Below are 17177 nucleotides of genomic sequence, written 5' to 3'. Positions count from 1 at the left end.
GGATATTTCATGGGAAGGGGCATCCTACAGGGTGGGAGCTCATGCATTCTTATTCGAGTGTTGAAGGGAAGAGTGACTCTGGAACTTGGGGACATCTGGACTGACAATTTGTTTCCCCAAGCCGGGTAATTTCTATTAGTGGGTTTTGCCCAAAGAGTCAGCACACAGGGAACTTCCTGGCTGAGATGTTGGTGGCTTGGAACTGTGTTTCCGGAGCCCATTGAGTTCCTGGGGGGCCGTCCTGACCTTATGAAAGTTAGAACAAGCTTAACTGTACAAGCCACACTTTTTACCTTCCAAAACATGTTCAGACTCACTTGCTCATTTGATCTTCAGGTTATGCTGTGAGATGAGCACAGATTATGATCCTCATTTAGCAAGTGAGGAAACTGAGGCTCAGAGAAGGGAAGTAATATTTGAGTTTTGGGGTTTAGCTGCTGAGAAAGCAGTTGTGGACTCCCACTCTACCCATCACCGTTTCCTGGTTCTTGAATCTTCCCTCTGGTGCCTGGGGCAAGACACTGCTTGGTGTCTCAGAGCATCAGCTTCCTTTCCTCCTCCCTAGATGCCTTTCCAGGCTCCTGCAACTCTGTGGGTGAAGTTTCTATACTTCCTCCAGCACTACGAAGTCCACTGTTCCTGCATTCTCTCTTGTTCACCCATTCAACAAACACTAGCTGAGGACCAATATATTGTGTGCCAGGCCTGGTGCTAGGTGCTTGGGATACAGAAATGAACAAAACACAGCCCATACCTTCGAGTTCACAGACTGGGTAGGGAGAAAACACATCATCAGCTAATTCCAAAGCTGTGTGATATACAAAGAGATGGAGTGAGAGCGTCTGGGGATCCCAAAGGAGGACTGCCAAACCCTGTCTGGGATGTCCTTGTTGGCTTCCTGGAGGTGTCATTTGAATTTTCCTAAAGGATGAGTAGAAGTTAGCCAGGCAGAATCCAGTGGAGGCAGGAACATGTTCAGGTCTTGTGAGCAGTATGGGGATAAGTTATGAGAGCTGATGCTGGGGCTCAGCAGGGACCAGATCACACAGGACACTGCCTGTCAGGCTAGGACGTCTGGGCTCTCTCTGTGGGCAGAGAGGAGCCACTCCAGGACAGATGCTGGGTCAGATTTGTGATTATAATGGAGTATGCTGGGGACACAAAAGACTGAAGGGGGGACTTCCCTGGTGGTGCAGTGGTTAAGAATCCACCTGCCAATGCAGGGCACATGGGTTCAATCCCTGGTCCAGGAAGATCCCACATGCCACGGAGGAATGAAGCCCATGCACCACAACTACTGAGCCTGTGCTCTAGAGCCCGTGAGCCACAACTACTGAAGGCTGCGCACCTAGAGCCCATGCTCTGCAACAAGAGAAGCCACCACAATGAGAAGCCCGCGCACCGCAACGAAGAGTAGCCCCCGCTCACCGCAACTAGAGACAGCCTGGCCCGTGCGCAGCAACGAAGACCCAACGCAGCCAAAACTAAATAATTAAAAAAAAAAAAAAAAGACTGAAGGGAATTAGTAGCCTGTGGCAAAGAACAAAAAATGCGGTAATCAGGGAGAATGGAGAGAATGGGATGGATCCCACAAATATTTAGGGAACGATATTGATGGGACCGGGAGGAAGACTGGATGTAGGAAGTGGGGGGAGGGGTCAGGGATGATGCTCAAGACTCCAGCTGCGATGATGGGGTCCAGGGTGGAAAACCTAGGGTGGCGGGTGGGACAGGAAATGTTGGTTTCACTGCGCAGAGAAGTGGAACGCACCCAGGTCAGGGACTCAGTACTGCGTGTGTCAGTGGTGTTCACCAGAGCTCCAGTGCAGCCTTCCCTGCTCCTGTGGGGAGGCTGCTAGCTCAGAACCTGCAAGTCGAGGCCAGCTCAGAAGCTGAGCTGCTAGAGTCACAATCTCCTTCCATCGTAACAGGACTTACCTCTTGGGCCCTTACTTTCTTATCTATAAAGTGAGGAGGTTGAGAAATAACAGAAGCAAAAGACCCTGGTTCATAAAGCTTTGAATCCTGCCAGACTGGCAGGTCCCCACTCACTGACTGTTATCTCACAGTTTCTTTTGCTGGTTCTCCCTCCTCCAGGCCACCTATAAACGCTAGTATGTGCTAGGGCTCAATCAGTCTCCTCCTCTGCTCTCAGTCCCTACAATAGCACTTCTCAAACTTTAACGTGCACACAAATCACATGCAGATCTCATTAAAATGTAGATTCTGACCGAGCAGGTCTGGGGATGGGCCTGAGATTCTGCACTTCTAACAAGCTCCCAGGTGATGCGGATGTTGCTGGTCCATGCACCACACTTTGAAAGTCCAGCTTCCTGGCTCTACAAACTTCCTCCAAACTAATGACTCCCAAATTTATACTTCCAATCCAGACCTCTCTCCGGAACTCCGACTTCTAATTACAACTCTTGGTTGACACCTCCATTTGGATATTTTAAGGCAACTCCCAGAGTTCTCACACCTGCTCCTCCCCAACTTCTCCTTCAGTACTCAGCTGCTCAAGTCAAAAACCTACAAGATATCTGTGCGTCTCCTTTTTCTCTTAGCCTCTACATCCAAACTGACAGCAAGCAAGTGCGGTCTACTTTACCTCCAAAGCATATCCGGACCCTGTCTACTCCCTCCCCATCTCCACTCCCACCACCCTAGTCCAGGCGACCTCCTCTCTTGTGTGAGCTACTGCAGAAGCCACCGACCTGGCCGCCCTGCTTCCTGCCTGCCCTCTCCCTGCATCATTTCTCTACACATTAGTTAGAGTGGTCTTTTTAAAATATAAATCAAATCATGTCACTCTCCTGCTTAATTAAATTCTTTTAGGAGCTTGCATCTCATCTAGAATTAAATCCTAACTCCTTACTCTGGTCTACAAAGCCCAGCATGCCTGGCCCCTGCCCTCCTTCCGAACCTCACCTCAGGCAAACCCCTGGCCCTGACACCCCAGCCTTGTCAGCTTCTCTCCAGTCCCTGAGCATGGCCAGCCTGTTTCCTCCTTGGAGCCTTTGTCCTGACTCTGCCCTCTGCTTCCTGGTCCTGGCTGGGCCCTTCTCATCATTCAGATCTCAGCTTGTGGGTCACCTCCCCTGAGAGGCCTTCCCTGATCACCCCATCTCCCACCCCAATTTAACTCTGCATGTCTCATCAGTAGCTGACCTTTGCTTACTTGTCTGTTTCCCCACTGGAAGTAAGACCCAGGAAAACAATGACCTTGTTTTCTACTTGGTTCACCAGCATCTGGAACAGGGCCAGCATAGGTACTCAGAAAAAAATTATTGTGTTAGGAAATGTCATTCCCCCTCTGAGCCTCAGTTTCCCCATCTATTAAACAGGGATAATAATGTAATAGCATCTTCCTCACAGGGTTGTTAAGATTAAATGAGAAATACATGTAAGGCCCAGGCACGGTGCCTGGCACTTGGTCACTAGTGGCTAGTAATCCCATTACTATGATCAATACCATATTGGAATCCCTGACAGGAATGTGTGGGCAGAGCCAGCGGGACTCCCACATGCTCCCCAACTGAGCTCCAAGCAGCTGGGCTAATTGGCCCTGGCCCACTACTTGTCACTGCCAAAGTCCTCAACACCCAATAGCAGAGGGAGGGCAAATCCAGGGATGACAAGTGGAGACAAGTGAGCTTCAACTCAACTGTAAGTTTATTAGAAAGGCCGTGGACAGATGAACCCTGAGTTACCAGCTGAGGAAGAAATGAAAAAAGCCCCTGCCCCTCTTGGCCTGCCCCACAGGCCTCCTGTGAACTCTGTCCTGTGGCAGACTCCAACAGAAGTCAGCCAAAAAAGTGCTTTCCGGATGCTCCTTCAGGGGCTGCCCAACCTGACTGCAGAGGACCCAGTGGTACGGCCAATGTGGATGCTGGTGCCTGGAGCTGGGAGCCACGGGGCCTTGGTCCTCTCCTCTAGCAGAAAGTGGTTCCAGAACCCCCAACAGAACAGAACAGAAAAGGAGCCGATGGGGATAGAGCGAGTTCTGCTAAACAGCCAAGGGCTCTGGAAGGTGACGCTGGACTGCCTTGGAGGTGGGTGCAGATGGCTACAGATGGCCAATTGTAGGGGTCCCCCCCGGGGGGACCCTAAAGCTGCTCTAAGGAGTCTCAGCTACAGACAGCCCTAGTGTGACTCAGTGCCCCTCCTGGGGCTGCACTGGCTATTTCTGCTCCCAGAAAGGCAAATGGATCTTGTAAAAATCCATGGTGGTTGGTGCCATTTTTTCCTTAAAAAAAGACAAGAGTTTGTACAGTGAATCGATTTCAACCAGCAGAGCCTGAGCCGAGAAGAGTGCATCCTGGGGGAGGAGAAGGCACTTCTCACGCCCTCCCCGGGGTGATCTGGGCCCCCTCGGGGCTCCACTCCCTCTGGCCCTGTGACTCAGGCCCGCTCCCTCTGCGAAGTATGCTGCCTCCGTGGAGCTAGCGCTGCCCTGCGGCCTGGATGCTCTGGCCCCTCACAGGGTGGTGGATGGCAGCTTCCTCACTCGCCGCTGGGCCAGGATAGACGACTCGATGGGCTTCAGCTGAGGGGTGGGCTTGGAGCTGTTGAGCGCAGAGTATGTAGCTGCCATGGCTCCCTGGGGGAGGAGGTGGGAGTCAGTTCCCGAGGGTGGGAGGGGCATGTGCTCCAGGGCCAGGCCAGCCCCTCCCAGTGTCCCACAGGCCCCTGTTAATCCCGCCTTGGTGGTTCTTCATGGTCATCAGTCCTGCCTCATCCATCAGACTGGAGGCTTCAGAGCTCAGGGGCTGGGCCCCCTAGAGGACCGGGGGGGCCATGAGTGCACTGTAGACACCCCTGCATGTCAGACTGGGGCTCCCTGGGAAGAGACACACATGGCATCTCCTGGCTCTGCCGCCCCAAGTCCCTGCCCATGGAACCTTGGCCTGGCAGCCTGGGTGGCTGTACCTTCACAGTCTGCAGGTCCTGGTGGGATAGCTGGCTCTGGGGGAGCTTGTCTTTCTGGGTGATCCACGGGTGCTGCAGCACCTGCTTAGCTGTGAGGCGCTGGTGCGGGTCCACATGCAGCATCTTGGATACCAGGTCCTGGGGGGACAGCAGGAAGGGGTTGGTGGGAAGGGCTAGCAGGGGCGCACACAGCTGTGTCTGTAAGGCAGCCATCTCCTGCCATCTCCCGCCTGGACCCTTACAGTGGCCCCTTCGATCCACTCTCCACACCACTCCACGGCCTCCCCGAGCACATGCCCTTCTTCAGGACTTCTTCCTGGAAGGCCGTTTCCTTTCTCTTTCACCTTCTAGAAGCCATGCAGGAAGGTGGGAAGAACCTAAGGCTGGGGTTGGGCAGGTTCAAAACCTGACTCCCCTGCTCACAACTGCATCTCCTGGGCAAGTTACTTTAACTCTCTGAGCCTCAGTTTCACCTCTGAGAAACGGGATAACAAAAATACCTGACTCATAAGGTTAATGCAAGGTGGTACTGTTCATTAAGGGCTCAACCTCTGTCTGACACAGAGGTTCCCATGACTGGAACCCATTGCTAACAGCGAAAGCTCAAACGTCCCCTCTGCTGAGAAGGCCTCTCTGCCCGGTGGCCCGGGGCTCTGCTCGTGTCTCCACTGCCTGTACCCCTGACCAGGAGGACCGGCCTCTCCGCACCTGGCATCTCTGTTCCTTGTGTGCGAGCCTGTCTCTCCCCTCACACTAAGTTTCCCCGAGGCAGGGGCTGTGGTGATGCAGCCCCGCTGTCCCCCTACAGGGCCCAGAACACGGGAAGGGCCAGTAAATGATCACCAAGTTGTTTCCAAACAAGGTGTGGGGGGCAGTCTGCCTGGGAATCTTCCACTTGGAGAAATATGGCAACAGAGATTTGTGGGACATTCCACTTGGAGAAATGAGGCTGCAGGTCACCTGTTCGGGAAATGCTAAAAAGCCCTGGGATGGGACCCTGCCTCCCCACCCCTAAATGAGCAGGGTCCAGGCCTTACAGACTCACCTTGGCTGTGTCTGAAACCGTGTTCCAATTTCCCCCACTGAGGGTGAACTTCCCACTGCCGATCCGGGTCAGGATTTCCTCTGGTGTGTCACTGGGTCCATTGGCAAATGGAGTGTATCTGGGGAAAAGTCCACCCAGTCTGGGTATAGCCTCTGGCCTCCATCCTGGGGCCAGGGGTGGGGAGGGGTGGGGGACTGTGTCTCCCCCTTCAGACGGGGTGCTCCCAAGGGTGGCACTTCCTCCTCAAGGTGGAGCTCCCGAAGGCAGGGCCATGTCCCTGTCTTCAGGCCTTCCTGAGGCAGGGCTGAGTCTCTCCCATCAGACAAGCACCACCCCAGCTACACTAGGGCTGGAGGAAGGGGCGGGGGGCCGAGGGGGGCAGGCCAGCGGGGTACTCACCCCGCCAGCATGGTGTACAGCAGAATGCCCAGGCTCCAGATGTCGCAGCCCTCATCATAGCCCTGGCGCTTCAGTACCTGGCAGGAAGGCAGGCAGGGGAGGGTGGTCAGTCCGAGGGGCAGTGGCGAGCGGCCCCATATGCTTGCCTGCTCCTCCCCAAAGGGTAGGACAAGGGTCCCAGGCCTGGGCTGATTCTCCCTTGGTACCTGGGCCAAGGCCACAGAGACGGGTTCTGGACAGCGTGGGGCCTCTGGAAGGGACACAAGGCTCCCCGTGCCAGGTCCCCTCACTCTTGCAGCTGAGGAGGCCAGGCCACTCACCTCAGGCGCCACAAAGTTGGCAGTGTAGCAAGGTGTCATGAGGAGCCCATTCTCAGCCCGCAGCTGCTTGGCAAAGCCGAAGTCGCAGATGCGCAGGCACTCAGGGTTCCCAGACTCGTCCACATACAGGATGTTGCTGGGCTTGAGGTCCCTGTGCACAACCTGGGGGCAGAGGGCCTGGGTCAGTTCTCCATATGGGCAGGCTGCCGGTGGCCCAGGTCAACTGCCAGGGATGGGAGAGTTAGAAGATGGGCCCAGAGAGGGGGCAGAAGGACCCAGAATCTGAGAGGGGAAGGGGCTACAAAGGGGCCTTAGTGCTGCTGGTATTGCCGACTTGAAACTTCTAGGTCAATGTCTGTGAGGCAGCTCTAACTTCACTGTCCACACGGAATTCCTCAAATCTGCCATCACACAATCTTACCTAATGGCAACTCCATCCTTCCCATTGCTTGGGTTGAAATCTTAAGAGTCATTCTCAATTCCTCTTTTTTTCTCGTATTCCTCAATCAATCCATTAGCAAACTCTGCTGGCTCTACCATTAAAATACATCCAGAGCCCAAGCACTTCTCAGCCCCTCTCCTGGCAGCACGCTGATCCCAGCCACTACCATCCCTCCCCTGGGTTACGGCAACAACCTCCTAACTGGTCTTCCTGCTTCTGACCTCACCCCCTACGGCCTGTTCTAAACAGAGCAGCCAAAGTGATCCTATTAAATGTAAGCCAGATCATGTCCTCTCCAAGGGTTCCACTCTCAAGAGGAAAAGTCTTTACGATGGCCTGATGGCCCCACCTCATCTCTCCCCTGCCCCCTACCCACATTGCTTGTGCTCTCTGGTCCTCTAGCACTCTCCTTGCTCAGTTGGCTTTGGCCACACCAGCCTCTTTGCTCTTCCTTCAACATGCCAAGCACACTCCTGCCTCAGGGCCTTTGCACTTGCTGTTCCCTCTTTCTGGAATACTCTTCCCTTAAGCATCTGCCTGGCTCATTCTCATTTCTTTCAGGTTTCAGCTCAAATGTCACCTTATCAGTGAGGCCTTCCCTAGACCATTCCATATAAAATAGCAATCATGGACCAGTACTCCTGTCTCCTCACCCTGCTTTATCTTTATCCACAGCATTTACCACCATTGGATATTTACTTAATTGTCTTCTGAACCCACCCACTGGAATGTAAGCTCCACAGGTGTTTTGCTCACTGCTGCATCCCAGCATTTAGAATAGCTCCCAGCACAGAGTAGGTATTCAATAAATAACTGCTGAATGAATGGATGAATGACACTTAACTACTGAGGCCTTAAGCAAACGACTTTCCTCTGGCCCCATTTGCTCATCTGTAACCTGAGGGGGCTGAACCACTCCACGTACTTTTCATCCACCCCCTCTCCCTTGGCATGGTTCTATTCATAGTCATTCCTCTAACCATCACCTAATTATCGACAACTCTCAGATCTCTGACACTAACCCATAGCTTTCCAGAGTCCAGGCTCATATAGCTGCTTACCAGATGGCAACCACTGAAGGTCCCATAGACCCTCAAACCCAACACATCCCAGACTAAACTCATTCTCACCCTCCTTCTCCTCCTCCCATGAGCTCATGGTACCTCCTTGAGCACTGTCAAAGACCTTCAATGGCTCCCTACTACTTGCAAGATAAAGCCTGAAGTCCCCATCCTGGTGTGGAAGGCTCAGCTGTCCGTTCCAGCCTTTGTCCACCACATCCCTCAAGCGCCCTGAGCTCAGGCCAGTGGGGGTTCCTTCAGCCATAAATAGCCGTATCTCTCTGTGGAACGCTGGCTCACCCCCAGCACCCAGCACAGGGACTCGCACAGAGCAAGTGCTACGTGAACTCTGTGCAATGAATGAATGAATCACACCTCTGAAACACACAGAGACCTTGCAGGTTAGATCAGCTGAGTCTCGCAGGTTAGTTGGCTTTATGAGATGGTCCTTGCATATTCCCCGTAGAGCCAGGCCAACAGGCTCAAGGGGCAGCTGCTGCTCACTCCAGCTGACAGTCATCATACAGCAACTTGGGCCCAGGTTTCAAAAGCAGCCAAATTACCAAACCAAACCAAATCCCAAACAAGAAAACACCCGCACTGTGGAGGCCAAATGCAGCCACCGAGTCAACAGGCTGTGGCTCTGGTAGAGTTGTGATTTCAGTCAGGAGGCGGATGGGCCAGAGTGGCTTTACCAGCAGTAGCTGTGTGATCTTGATGTGTCACTTAACCGCTTTAGTCCTTGGTTTTCTCACCTGTAAAATGGGGCTGATAAGAGTGCTCGGCCCCCAGGGTTACAGGAAGGAGCATATGAGTTATGTACCAGAAATATTTAGCACAGGGCTTGGAAAACGGCAGCTGCTGTCATAGTAACGCCAGCACTCCCTGGGGCTGAACCCCACCATCATGCTGGACATTAAGATACAGTGAGTGCTTGTTAAGAAGCCCTTAAAAATTAGAAGACAAGAAGGGTAGGAAAATGAAGGGACAGATGCTGTCCAAAGCAGCATCTGATCACACACAAGTTAGGGGCACAGACTCTGGGGCCAGTTTAGCGATGAAACTTTTACTTAAGCTCCCAGAGCCTCAGCTCCCTCACTTATAAAATGGGCAGAATAATACTAATACCTTCTTCATAGGTTCGTTGGAACAGTTCAGTGAGTTGATGTGCAAAGTGCTTAGACTCTGTCTGGCCTGTGGAAAGCGCTACGTGGTACAGCAGCAGCATGTCTGTCATCACCAGCACCATCGGAGGATGTGCATTAGGGCGCCTGTGACCAGCCACACACACACAAAAGGGTGAAGTTCTTCTACATAAATCATCGGGCTAAACAGAGAAGTCAAAGTGTGAAGCCCTGCTGAGTTCTCAGACAAGCTGTCCCCGGCACGCTGGGGCCCTTACAGAAACAATATGAGGGAAGCAAGAGACCTGAAAGGGCCCACTATTAAACAAAGAACTCTTGCAAAATAGATGAAAAAGGCAGACAACCCAATTTCTTTAAATGGACAAAAGACTTGAACAGACATTCCATAAAAGAGGCTGTCCAAATGGCAATAAACCCACGAAGAAGTGCTCAACTTCATCAGTCATCAGGAAAATGCAAATTAAAACCACTATGAGATACCATTCCTCATCTCCTAGAATGGCTGTGATTAAAAAGATGGAAAATACCAAGTGTTGGAGAGTACCAGAACTCTCACACGCTTCTGGGAGGAGTGTAAGTAGGTAAAACAACTTTGAAAAACTGGCAACATCTACTAAAGATGAATATACACTGCACTATGACCCAGCAATTCCACCGTTAGGTTTACACCCAGCGTTCAAATGGGCAAGTGTTCACGAAAGACAAGTGTAAGAATGTCACGGCAGCATTATTTGTCACAGTCAAAAAACTGGTAACAACTCCATGTCCATTAATGGTAGAAACGACAGTTAAATTGTGGTCTATTCATACAGTAGAAACCACACAGCAACGAGGAGTGAACTGCAGTCACACAACATCGCAGGTGAATCTCAGAGAGTGCTGAGTGGCAGAAGTGAGATATGAAAGAGTACGTTTATATAAAATTAGAAGTTCACTTAGAATGGTTATCCTTGGGGAGGGTGCAGGGACTGGAAAGGCTCGTGGCGGTTGGGGGGAACTGGAAATCCTTCAGTTCTTGATCTGGGTGCTCGGTTACGTGGGTGTATTCACTTTTTGAAGATTTATTGAATTATACATGATGATTTGTTTATGTGATATTTCAATAGGAAGATAACATTAAAACAAACAGGAGGTCCCAGTGGACCCTGCTCCTGGTCAGCCCCTGCCCATTCCTCGGCTGTTATGAGGTTCCCAGCTTCTAGACCACAGATGCCGCCAAAGTATAATCAGCCCCGAGAATCTCCCTCCAAATACCTCCAAGAGAGCTTCCCATTTCCTCATCATCTACCCCTGGTATTTGGAAAGGGCCAGAAACTTTAGAGCCCATAGATTCCAAAATCCCAAAGATTTTCTTTGGGCAAGAAACAATATTCTCCCATGACACCCCGCCGAGCAGACGTCTGTACTGGAGCTCACTACCCCTCACGGAGGGGCTCACGACCCCTCACGGAGGGGCTCACTACCCCTCACGGAGGGGCTCACTACTTTTGGAGGCAGCTCCCACTCTATAAAGCCCTTCCCTGCTCTGAGTTTAGGGGGCCCACTGGAAACTCACTGCTTCAGCTCTGTCTTCTAAACCTTCTTTGGGTAACATCAGCTAGTACTCACGTGAGAATAAAACAGGAAAAGGAAGCACATTTACTGTCTGACCTGACATGTTTCCGTATCAGTCTGTTTGCACTGGCCATTTCAAAAACAAAACCACTTCAAACACGACCATTAACAGTACATGTGGTAAACAAACTGAAGCTCTGGTTATGAGGTAAAGATCTTTTTCACAAAACTTTTACTTTATTTTTACAAACCCTAATGAAAGGATTGATTCAGGCCAAGGCCCTGAAAGGCTGAAACCATTGCATGAAGGGCTGGTGAGGACCTTTATGATACACCTCAGGCCCACCCACTGCCCGCCACCCATTCACGCATCCCCAGACTGTGACCACTGACACGACTGATGACTAACGGGGTCAACGAGATGCTGGCTCACGGACGTGATGCTTTGTGAAGTACACTGTGCCTCCCATGGAGTGTTTATTGACTCCTTGCTCCCAAAAAGAAGTTGAAGCTAAACCTAATTAAGACTTTGGAGCACCTTGCAGTTTACAGGAAATATAGGCAATAGAGAAACAATTAAAATGATGCCACGAGGAAGCAAACAGACACATTCAGAATGTGGGACAGGGACTTCCCTGGCGGTCCAGTGGTTAGGACTCCACGCTCTCACTGTCAAGGGCCCAGTTTCGATCCCTTGTCGGGGAACTAAGATCCCGCATGCCATGCAGCACAGCCAAAAAAAAAAACCAAAAAAGATTTGGTGAATCTTGGGACTTCCCTTGCAGTCCAGTGGTTAAGACTCCGTGCTTCCACTGCAGGGGGTGCAGGTTCAATCCCTGGTCAGGGAACTAAAATCCCCCATGCCATGTGGCTCGGCCAAAAAAAAAAACAAAAAGGATTTGATGAATCTTAAAGGGAAATGTTTTTCCTTGTACTATTCTCTTTTTTTTTTTTAAACTTTTTATTTCATATTGGCGTATAGTTGATTAACAATGTGTTAGTTTCAGGTGTTCAGCAAAGTGATTCAGTTATACATATACATGTATCTATTCTTTTTCAAATTCTTTTCCCATTTAGGTTTTTACATTATATTGAGCAGAGTTCCCTGTGCTATACAGTAGGTCCTTGTTGGTTATCCATTTTCAATATCGTGGTGTGTACATCCCTTGTACTATTCTTTTAACTTTTATATAGGTTTGAACTTTTTCCTCAATAAAAAGTGGGGAAAAATACTCCAGCAACAACAAAAAAGAAAGTAAGAAATTGAAAGAGGGAGAAGGAGGGAGAAGGAGAGGGAAGGAAGAAAAGAGGGAGGGAGTGGGGTAAAAATCTTGACAATTCTTGAATCTGGTTACCAGGGTGTTCATTATTCTATTCTTGTACTTGTTGTATATGTTTGAAATTTTTCAAACTAAAAAGTTAATGTTAAAAAAAAAGGCATAGCAATGATCTGTTCTTATTTCCCCGTAATGCTTATGTGGCCTTTTCCAGGGCCATGGTGCTTCCCCAGCACAGCACCTCACTTCATGCCTCATCCAACCAGTGAAGGGGCAGCTCTTACTGTCATGAGTTTGCAGATGAGGAAATGGCTCAGAGAGGTGGGAGGCTTTCCCAACCTAACACGCAGAACTGGACACAGCCAGTCTCATTCCAGAGCCTGCGTCCTTAACCCCCATACTGACTGACCAGAAGCACCCTAAAACATCATCTCGTCCAGAGAGAAACTCACGCTGACTCTGTTTTCAGCTTCGATACCCTATAAGGACCTTCTCTAGCTCCGCCTTGTGCAATGATAAGGACAAGTCCTACGGCTCGGACACACACTCTTCTGTAGCACCTGCTGTGTTTCCAGAAGCATTTCCTCTTGCATCCACTTCCTCTGTCCTAATAGCCGAACCCATGGCCGGATTCACCTCCCTGAAGCCTTGCAGCTCCCACAGTGATCCTGCTCCTTCCTAACTTAAAGCCCCACTCCCCATCTGTAGCCCTGCACCCAAATTCCTCAGTCAGACATTCTGGGTCCATTCTTCCTGGACTGTGTGACCTTGGGCAAGTGAGCTCACATCTCTGAGCCTCGGCCTTCTTACCTGTAAAGTGAGGCCAATAACAGCACCTACCTAACAGGGTTGTTGTGAAAATCAACTGAGATAATGTAAGAAAAGAACTCAACATGACGCCTGCTTAGGTCCTGAATAAATGTTCCTTTTCACAGTTCGGCCTCATCTCTCCCTCCCTCCCTTCCTTATGTCCATCCACTCGCTCCCTCACCCATCCCAAGTCTCCCCTCTGTCTGGCTGGTTGAAGACTGCCTGGGCCAGTCATGGTTCATACACTCTGTTTACGGTATGACCCTTGGCCGCCCCCCACGCCCACTTGGTGCCCCCTACCCAAGACTTACCCCCTGGGAGTGCAGATACTCCACGGTCTTGCCGATGGTGTGCAGGACGAAGCTGGCCTCACGCTCCGAGAAGAATTTCTGCCGTAGGATCTTATCCAGCAGCTCCCCTCCCCGCATCAGCTCTGTCACCAGGTACACGTGTTTGCCATCATCGTACACCTGCCAGAGACCTCACCATCAGCCCCCTCCCCTTGATGCCAGGCCTGGGCCCCTTGGCCACCAGCTCACCAGGACAGGAAGGAACGAATGACATGAGGCTTGGGTGTGTGTTCTGCTCTATGCTTCAGTCACCCTGGCAGGGCCTTCACCTATCTGGGCCCCTGGACAGGATGCTGGCTCTGTCCTGATGGGCAGGAAAGCTCTCAGAGACTACCTGGGTCTGAAGTGGAGGGCACTTGGGTGCAGCCGGATCAGAGGCACTAAGGGGTCCCCCCATCCATAAGCAGAGGAGGAGGATCAGAAGTCAAAAGAATGGCAGCCCCGAGACCGGTCCTAGAGTCGAGGGCCCCCGTCCCCAGCCCACTCTCAAGGACCCCCACTTACATCTTTCAGAGTGATGATGTTGGGGTGCTGCCCGTACCGCAGAAGAATCTCAATCTCTTCCGAGGGATCTCGCTTGCTCTTGTCGATGACCTGAGGAGAGGGGTGCGTGTGGTGGTGTCCGAGGGACCGACTCCAGACTCCCTTCCCGCCACAGAGCCCACGCTGCAGGGCGTGGAGTCTCAGCCGCACACCTTTCACCCATCCACAGAGCCTCAGGCACCAATCCTCCCCCACCAACGGGCCAGGGCTACATAGCCCCCCACCTCCACCCCGCCGAGCGGCCTCGGCCAAGGTTGAGAGGCCTACCTTGACAGCATACTCCATGGTGGTGGCCTTGTGGACACAGCGCTTGCACTCGGAGTAGGAGCCCACACCGATCGTCTCTTTTACCACATAGCCGTCGCTAAAAACCAGGTTCTTTCCGTGTAGTTGCTGCAGGAGACCAACAGGTGGGACTGACCCCGAGCTCTAGGATGCAGAGGTCATCCCCCCAGAACCCAAGGCCTTGGCACTGTGGAGATGGCACCGGGCAAGAGGCTGGAGGCCCGGGGTAGAAGGTTGGCTGTGTGACCTCGGGCAAGAATCTGCCCCTCTCTGGGCCTGTTTTCTACACTATATGATGGGCACACTCACTCTCTCCAGGGTGCCTGGCTGCAGTCTGTGGTGAGTGGGTGCTGGAGGGGGCAGGCAATAGGCCACAACACACATGGAGTGGTTTGAAGCTCTGGGAAGCCCAGGCAGGACTGAGAGGGGTGCAGGAGGCCTGAGCCAGGTTCCAGCCCTGCCACTTACGTGGCCTTCAGTGAGTTGCCTCCCCTTTCTGGGTGACACAGCCCACCTCAAGGGGTGTCTCGAGGCTCTGAGACATTAACAGTATCAGATGCTGCTATGGTGCTGAGAGTGTGGCAGGCACTATTCCGAGCACTTTTCACCAGGTGATCCACAGCCCGTGGACGGCCCTGGTTCATGTCTGTTGTCCTCACATCCAGTCTGGTTTAACGTTTGTCCACGACCAAGATATCCCAGGTGGATAATAAATTACATAGTCACCTTAACTTTACACACATTAACTCATATAATCCTCGAAACAATCCTTGGAGAAAGGTTTTATCATCGCCCCCATTTACAGATGAGGAAACTGAGGCACTGGGAAGGTGAATGTCCCCTCCACAGTCCCTGACCTTGGAAGCTCTGACCCAGGCAGGGAGCTCCAAAGTCTACATTCTTTTTTATTTTGTTTGTTTGTTGTTGTTGTCGTTTTTTTTTTTGTTTTGTTTTTGTTTGTTTTGTTGCTGTCATTTTGTGGCCGCATGGTGCAGCATGCAGGATTCTAGTTCCCCGACCAGGGATTAAACCCACAAACCCCTGCAGTGGAAGCATGGAGTCTCAACCCCTGAACCACCAGGGAAGTTCCTGAAGTTCACCTTCTTGCCTCTTGACTCTAAATTTCCTACAGAGCCGGGAAAGTGTGCAAATGGGGGACAAGTGGAAGGAGACGCGAGTGGCACGCCACCCACCCCCGTCAGGACCAGCCACTCCCCAGCAGCACCACCCTGGGCACTCCCTGGCATTTACCCAGGCCCTACAATGTCCTGGCCCTGTGTCAGGAACCTCATAACCGTGTTGTTATCCCTGTTTTACAAATGGGGAAACTGAGGCTCAAGGAGGCTGGAGGCCCAATGGGCTCCACCGTGGCATCAGGGTTTGAACCCAAACCTATCCAAGTCCAGAGCCTGTGTTCTCAGCCGTTCTGCCCGGTGGCTTCTAGGTGGAAAAGGACAACTGAGCCGCAGCCTCCTGCCCCTTACCTGTACCACCGAGTGCAGGGGCGCCTGCGTGGCCCGAGGCTTGCCGTCGTCCTCCATCAGGCCAGTGGCCACGAAGCTGAAGCCACGGAACAGCTGATGGGCACCAGCGCTGGGGGGGATGCCTGGGGAGTCTGCAGGGGCAGGAGAGGGATGTGAGCCAGAGGAGGTACCCTTGACCCGAGGCACCCCAGCAAAGTGGACCCCAGGGGCTTCCAGGCCTGCCTCAGCAGCTGGCCGTGGTGGCAGCCTGGGCAGGGCCCCTCATCCCCGGCCTTAGTTAGCCCATCTGCCCATGTGTGTTTAGAAGAGCCCAGCCCTGACACACAAGGAACAGAAAGACCCTCACCTCCACCACCCGCCCAGGCCAAGGCACTTTATCCCTTCCTGGAGGCCTCCCTGCCTCTGGTCTGCCCCTTCAGGTCCATCTTCTGTGCAGCAGCCAGAGGGATAGTTCCAACCACAAGTCTACCCCCTGCCTGTACCCTTCAAATGCCCCCCTCTGCCCTCAGGAGAGCCCAGCTCCTCAGCCTGGCACTGAGGTGCTTGTGAGCTTAGACTCCTCTCTCCCCACTCCACAGCTCAGCCACGCCAAGCTTCTCAGATCCTTAAGGAAGACTCTGAGCCCCTGCACATGCTGTTCCTGCTAACTACAATCCACTCCTTGTCCATCCTTTGAGGCTCAGCTTACACACTGTCCTCTGAGAAACCCGGCCTCATGCTGCTCCTGCAGCCCCTCGCCCCATTAAGCTGCACTTGTCGTGCTGCCCAGAGCTGTCCTCATGTCTCTTCCCCCGCTACAGCCTGAGCCATGTGAAGGCAGGGCCTGGGTCTGTCTTGTTCACCATCAATGCTCCCATGGCTGGCACACAGTAGGGACTTGGTACGTATTTGTCAGATCAACAAATAAAGATGGGACAGACTGCTTGGAGAAGTGCTAAGCTCGCTGACATCAGAGATGTGCAATCCTCAGTGAGAAAAGCACCCCCTCTGCTAAACCCGCCCCTCCAGGAGACCTTCCAGAACGAACACTCTTCCCCAATATCTGGCCAAAATGTTAGGATTTACCAAGTTCCCTCCCAGAAGCCCCCTACTTGGCTTCTAGCAGTAACCCCAGAGACTGAGTGGGTCTATGGCTGAGCCCATGTTTCAGATGAGTCACTGAAGCCCAGTGGTCAGAGTAGCCAAAGCCGATTCCCACACTCGCCCCTGACCTGTGGGCACTATCACTCCTGCTGCCAGACCGTCTCCACCTCATGTGTTTGCCGGGTCAGACACTTTAGCCCTGACGTGAGTGTGAGCCTGATGTGTCTCGTCTTTCCAGGGGGCTGAAGATGCCCGGGGTAGGGGTCCCGACTTCTCTGCTGTGGCCTTCACCCCCACCCCCCTCACCCAGGCACAAAGAGGCCCATAGAGTCCCGGAGTGGGACGACCAGGCAGAATGAGATGGAGACAAGGAGTCAGAGACCCATCCACCTGTCTGCCCACACACCTGGGCCTGCCGCAGCCCTGACCACCCCTGTGCCCCGAGGCCCC

At 52.4% G+C, this 17177-nt stretch overlaps 1 protein-coding gene across 6 annotated transcripts in view; it reads right to left on the bottom strand.

Annotated features, from left to right (window-relative positions):
• Window positions 1-3649: 3649 nt before the first annotated feature.
• Window positions 3650-17177, bottom strand: part of RPS6KA1 (ribosomal protein S6 kinase A1) — a 35693-nt gene continuing 22165 nt past the window's right edge. For all 6 annotated transcript variants that reach the window (XM_036859725.1, XM_036859733.1, XM_036859751.1 and 3 more), the window contains 9 exons: window positions 15645-15775; window positions 14143-14268; window positions 13837-13926; window positions 13294-13452; window positions 6694-6855; window positions 6374-6450; window positions 5975-6092; window positions 4930-5067; window positions 3650-4600 (listed from right to left, as the gene is read on the bottom strand). In XM_036859725.1, coding sequence (XP_036715620.1) covers window positions 4478-4600; window positions 4930-5067; window positions 5975-6092; window positions 6374-6450; window positions 6694-6855; window positions 13294-13452; window positions 13837-13926; window positions 14143-14268; window positions 15645-15775 — 1124 coding nt within the window. In that variant the 3' untranslated portion in view covers window positions 3650-4477. The remainder of the gene's footprint in view (window positions 4601-4929; window positions 5068-5974; window positions 6093-6373; window positions 6451-6693; window positions 6856-13293; window positions 13453-13836; window positions 13927-14142; window positions 14269-15644; window positions 15776-17177) is intronic.

Source organism: Balaenoptera musculus, chromosome 1, assembly GCF_009873245.2.
Source record: "Balaenoptera musculus isolate JJ_BM4_2016_0621 chromosome 1, mBalMus1.pri.v3, whole genome shotgun sequence".
Lineage (NCBI taxonomy): Eukaryota > Metazoa > Chordata > Mammalia > Artiodactyla > Balaenopteridae > Balaenoptera > Balaenoptera musculus.
The sequence above is the reverse complement of the archived record's forward strand: the minus strand, read 5'-3'. Positions and strand labels throughout refer to the sequence as shown.